This window comes from Monodon monoceros, unplaced genomic scaffold, assembly GCF_005190385.1.
Source record: "Monodon monoceros isolate NGI ecotype Baffin Bay Population unplaced genomic scaffold, NGI_Narwhal_1 Super_Scaffold_1, whole genome shotgun sequence".
NCBI classification, from domain to species: Eukaryota; Metazoa; Chordata; class Mammalia; order Artiodactyla; family Monodontidae; genus Monodon; species Monodon monoceros.
Genome location: NW_021703765.1, coordinates 5288574 through 5294573, shown reverse-complemented (window position 1 = coordinate 5294573; position 6000 = coordinate 5288574). Strand labels below are relative to the sequence as shown.

General features: G+C 33.9%; 1 protein-coding gene and 1 pseudogene across 2 annotated transcripts in view; one reads left to right on the top strand and one right to left on the bottom strand.

Moving 5' to 3' along the window:
* Nucleotides 1–614: 614 nt before the first annotated feature.
* LOC114902001 lies at nt 615–1562 on the top strand (annotated as a pseudogene).
* Nucleotides 1563–1891: 329 nt separating this feature from the next.
* The window catches only part of NETO1 (neuropilin and tolloid like 1), an 89833-nt gene continuing 85724 nt past the window's right edge, over nt 1892–6000 (bottom strand). Inside the window, exons 9-11 of one of the 2 annotated variants that reach the window (XM_029229015.1) lie at nt 4891–5449; nt 3857–3931; nt 1892–2985 (exon numbers count right to left, since the gene is read on the bottom strand). In XM_029229015.1, the coding sequence (XP_029084848.1) occupies nt 3871–3931; nt 4891–5449 (620 nt within the window). In that variant the 3' untranslated portion in view covers nt 1892–2985; nt 3857–3870. The remainder of the gene's footprint in view (nt 2986–3856; nt 3932–4890; nt 5450–6000) is intronic. The other variant, XM_029229007.1, reaches the window with a different exon arrangement.

Here is a 6000-nt window from a genome sequence, read left to right as displayed (position 1 = left end):
ATATTTTAAAAGTACCCACTCACTAAATCAAACTTTATAGAGTATGTAATTCAACAGCAATTAATTATAATATTATTTTCCTTTATTTATATTAAACACACCATGATTAGTAAGCTTTCAGGAATCATATATGTGCCTGAGTATATGGACAACTCAGAATTGTGTTATTTGGGTCATAAAAGGGCTTGTGATTTTAAAGCATTTAAAAAAGACTTTCCTATTCTAAAAGGAGAATATATTCCATAAAGTTTTTTTTTTCTGTTATACTCACAGTTATGGTTTATTACAGTCTGTACCACATTAACTGATTGCCTTCGGGAATGGAAGTAGGACAGAGAAGAGCTCCCCCGGCACGCTTAAAGGAATTTAGTTACTGGCTTCGCAAGCCCACATTTTAAAGATAATCTTAGCTTTCTGGATCTGCTACTGTTTGCTTCCAATTGTGGATTTTTAGTTCTGAGGGGGAAAAATTAAAAACTCAATTTGTATGTTAGCTGGTTAATGGTCTCCTAAAGCATCCTTATAAAAAAAAATAGAACATTGATTGATGATAAAATCATCTTGATTCCCTGCCCCCATGCATCTGACATCTTGTGACTGTCTGTTTTACAGGAATGGCAGGTTTTGCAGCAATCATTACATATGGTTTATATAAATTGAAGAGCAGGGGCAATACTAAAGTGTCTATTCACCTGATCCACATGCGCGTGGCAGCCTAAGGCTTTGCTGTGGGAGCAATGACTCTGGGTATGTTCCTACAGGATATCTCAAATCTGTGGTTCCCCATTAATGGATTTCTTTGTAAATAAAACAAGATAGATACTTTTAGCTGACTCTGAAGCAGTTTGCAAATATCACTTATATTCATTTTCACATAAAAAATGAATTAATAAAAATAGTTCAAGTAGTGACATAGTTTTACTGTCTATGGTAAAATCTTACTAAGGTTTTAAAGAAAGAAAGAAAAGATAGTACTGCCCTTCACTGAGTTTATAATTTTGTTGAAGAGTCTAGATATGTAAATAGGATTGGTAATAAGATCCATCATCTGGGAGAGACATGATTCCTGTTTTATTGAGTTTTTGAAGGTGGAAAAGATATTACATGCTTTTATAGGTTTTATAATTAATTGACTTTATCTGGTATTATACAGCAAGAGTAACTCCTTTTAAAGTTGCCAGATAAATATTGATATTTTAACAGTCTGAGCTAGTCATTCTGGCCTTGAGATACTTGGGAAATTGTGTAAAAAGAATTTTAGAAATTTGAATTGTTTAAGAAAGCAAAAGTGAGGGCCTTGGTCCCCTTGTAAGTATTGTACGCTAGCAAGGGTGCTACTTTTAGCTACTTTATGAACTGTTGTTAATTTTCTAATACTGAAAAAAATATTTAAATGCTTAACTAGCATTCTTTTTCTTTAGGTATGGGCTATTCCATGTATCGAGAATTCTGGGCAAAACCTAAACCTTAGAAGAGGAGATGCTGTCTTGGTCTTGGTGGTGCTTGCTTTAGTTAGACATCTCATATTGAGGTTATATGTTTATGTTGAAAATAAATTCTGTGGGTCAGACAATAACATGGTAATTTGAATATTGGCTCCCTTTCTTGCAGGCTTGATTTGCCTGGTGACCAACTTACTGGTGACTAACTAGTTCACTAGCTACGTCATTCAGATTAGCACAAAAACATGGCACTTTTAAATGCGCTTGATAGTGGTCCAATGTCCACTTTCTTAAACTCTTCTGATAAAATTAGTTGTAAAGAGGACAACATGCCAATCCTGAAAATGCTCCCAGTTGCTGCAGTATATCATATGCTTTTGATGTAATGTAGAAATTCTATTTACCCCAGGTAATTTAACTCTTTCTGACTGCCTTGTGGACTGAGTACTCCATAAAGTTTTAGAAATCAAATTTTGAAGAAGTATGTCTTAATACTAAAGGACATCCTGTAGCCTAAAGTGTGGAAAGAGTAGATATAAAGTGTGTACTTATGTAAGTCAGTTTTTATCACTCTAATAGAAGAAAGCATTTCTCTTAACTCAAGTTAGGAAATTATTATACATTTTTATATATCTTTATATAAAAAGTTACAAGTAGCAAGCATATGACACAAGGCAATGGAAGAGTAACAGCAGTATTGGAGAATGCATGCTTTTTACAATGTGTCTAATAAAAAGGATATCTTTCCAATTCAAATATCCAGTGCTGACATGCAGGGTATTTTCTCAAACTGTCAATCAATCATATTGCTAAGTGCTTAATCAAAAATCATTTCTACTGAAGGGTATGAACAGTAAAATACCTGATTTCAAAACTATCTCTGAAACTCGGTATCTTCCTTTGATTTTCTTTTAAAAGGAAAGGAAATGGGGGTATATAGGAAAGACGAAAAATGAGATTTTTCTTATTGCAATCCAGTAATTTTACTCGGTACTTTGGGCTGCATTTAATCTTAATACAACAGACGTTTATAGTCCATAAAACCTCTAGCTGGTGTTTCCATGGTCCATATTCTCACTCTTCACTGTAGCATGTTCAAAATCACTCAGGAACGCACTATTCTCAAGCAGTCTATATAATGAAAACAATGTACATGTAACACAAAGTTCATCCAAAATCGTGTTTTTTCACATATCACACAATGTACAATTATCTAACAAAGACATAAAACAACATAGAAACAAAGTGAAACTGACAGTAAAAATAAAGTTGGGATAGCCTTAATCAGGAATTAATTTCTTCAAGTTTCCAGTAAATCTCAAAATGTATTTAAAAACTAAGGAGCACTTGGTGGCCAGCAACCAAATTACGAAATGAACATATCATTGTGCAGTGGGTATGTCTTGCTGAAGGGATAACAAATGTCTGTAATTCTTAAGTTTGGATAAAGGCAGTGGAATGAATTTAGAAATATGTCCACTTTTCACAATTCACTATAGAATTTTCTTTTCACAGTCCCCATGTTTGTATAAATAGTTCTTGTCTGAAAATAAAACACAGTTAAAACATTTTCTCCCGATGAAATATGCACACAACTACACCAACTTATCAAAGTAGTATAGAGCATGGAAATGCATTCACCTAATTCAAGAATAATTGATAGGTCTGAAGAGTTTTGAAGAGATTAACCGTCAAGCAAATTTAATTGGAGACAAATTAGTCTAATAGAGATATAGACTCTAAGTGCTAAAAATAAAGCCATTATGGTACCCGATGACAAAATAGATGTACACAAAGACAACTGATATTTATGGAACATTTTACATTATCAAGCATTCAAATTTTATATTATAAAATTTGACATAACATGCTGCATTTAATTTTGATGAAATAAGCTGCATATTCATGCAAAAATAAGGGGCACAAACTATATAAGTACCACAGAATACTTAGTGTATGAGTTTTGAGTGGAATGTTGCCAAATTCAATCAATACCATTATTACCAGTCTTATATACTGACTTCAGTTATATTGAGACAGTATTCAATTTTTTTAAATTATGAAAACCTTGGGTTTCTTCTGGTATTTCTTTTAAGACTTCACCAATTTTTGTATCTTTACCTTAAAATAGATAAAATTTAACTTATTAACTTAACATCCTTTTCAATAACATTGTAGTACAATGCTTGATGGTAAGAATATTAACATTTATTTTAAAGATACGTATACTAAGAATCATCCTTCCATCAGCATTGAATCCCATATATTTCTAATTGTGAAATGCTATGAAACACATATCTCAAGAAAGAATGAATAAATAGCACATTCCCTAAAAAACTACAAGACAAGTTCAACAGAACAAAACAAAACAGAGTACAACAAAGTCGGAGAAGGAACCAAGGGCATTTGCTTACCTTGAATTTTCGTTTTAGACCCTAGTTGTGTTGTATTCAGATTCATGTTTGCTTAGAGACCCAATGAGGCAGAACCTGGAATGTTATGGCTATTTCATTCAACAAAGTAATATTTTCACAGAAAATAAATAAGCACACAAATATTTACTTAAAAGCATTCCTAAAAATTCATAAAACTGTGGAAATAAAATTTTTTCCATCAGCGTGCAAAAATATTAAATCAACTAAAAGTAGTTTAGGTTTTGAGAATATATATTGAATTGAGGAATTACGTACATTTACAAAATAAACTAAATGCTAGTAAGCATGCAAAACATAACACAGGAAGATTGGATTTGGGAATTTGAAATAATATTTTTCTCAATTTAAATCTTCTTTCCTTTACTAATTTTAGGCCTAATAATACAGTATAGATAATATTGTCTCCATATTAAAAGAAAACTGTTTCTACTAATCCTCGCTACATTTAAATACCAATGTTTACTTGTTTTAGCGTACCATGCTATCATATGCAATTTGTAATGTAAGTATTATGTGATATGTGGAAAAAAGTGTTTTAACTTTCATACCAAAAATATAATACATTATATTGCAAAATATGTTATTTTTACACTAAAATTATTCAACAAGATGGGTTAACCATCTCGGTAAGGCAATTATTTCCAAATATCATCTCGTATCTTAAAATCTATAAATATTGATTGGAGCAACATTTATGACCACATGGAAGCAAATTAGCCATATAAATTAGAGCCATAATTTTTATAGAAATAAATATTATCTCTGTATAGAAATAAATGAAATCTCTTTGGTCTGTGTGTGCTCACACACATACACGTATGTACACAGACGGGATTTAGGAAAAGTATGGAGAGCACGGAAGAAGGAAAAGAAGAGGCAAAAGTTGAAATACTATGCTTTAAGTCATTAATAAAAAGAGAAACTGAAAAATGAAGACAAAATAGAACACAACATTCTGGAAGCATTTCAGTCTTCAGGTTATAGTTTTCATCAAAAAATCTATAGATACTGACCGCTGGACGGCTTTATCGTGTCGGGACAGCCTGTGGCTCGTGGTCGGCACCTCGTCAAGCTCGTCGATGTCACAGGGATCTGCAGCATCTTGGGAGTAGTTGTGTTTCATGACGAGGATACTTCTTCTGTTCACAGGTGGGATGAGGGGTTTGACGGGCTGTGGGGACATCTCTGTCAAGACAGAAGCATCTCTTGTGCTGAGGTTGCTGCGGCTGCCTTTCGTACTGGACAGTTGTGATCCACAGTGATGGTCATGAATGCATTTGGAAGAGGACCTCCTCAGTTTATGGTAGTTTTCAAAGTCATCGGCCACATCTGCAAAGTCAGCTGTAGCTCCTGTCCCTCTGAGGGTGCATACCTCGTAATGAGGAGGTTCCAACACCTCCTGGAAAACTGTCTGGTCAAAGTCCGATTTCCTTTGGACATATTTTTTACGAGGCTGTTTGATCTGCACAATGACAGAAATGATAATAAGGATGATCACAATGCAGGAAGTCACGCCAATGACAGTCCCACTGGTGTTGGTCAGCTGGTCCAGCAGACTGGCTTTCCTCTTTTCTACACGTTGAGGAGAGTGAAAACAACAAACAAAACAAGAAACAACCCACCACGCGTTAATATGGTAGTCAAACGTACGTGGAGAACTTTAAATGAAACAGGCTGAGCATAAAACTTTCACTGTCTTAAACATAAACAAGTCTTTAAAAAGAAACAAAATGTTTCACTTTTCACAAGAACCCTATCTTCTAGCCTTAGAAACGGCCCTCCCGTTGCACAGCATCTCTACTTTAAATGTAAATATATGTTTTGAAGAAGGTCTTATAAAACCTTTAGGATGTCATTTGCGAATCAATTGGTAATGGTAAAAACATTTCTCTTGGTATAAGAAACCCCACAAACTCCGCTAATGGGAACATGAATACACCTAAATTGTTTTGAACTTACTCCTGATGTGGATAACTGAAGTCTAAGTAACAGTATTCTGATACCAGAAGGTGATTACATTTTAAGACAGACACTTCCGGGATGTTGGCATGAGGGCTTCTGTGGGTCTTTCCCCATCACCGTAAAAGTTAAAAAAGTAACATTTAAGGTTTCTGGAAATTGTC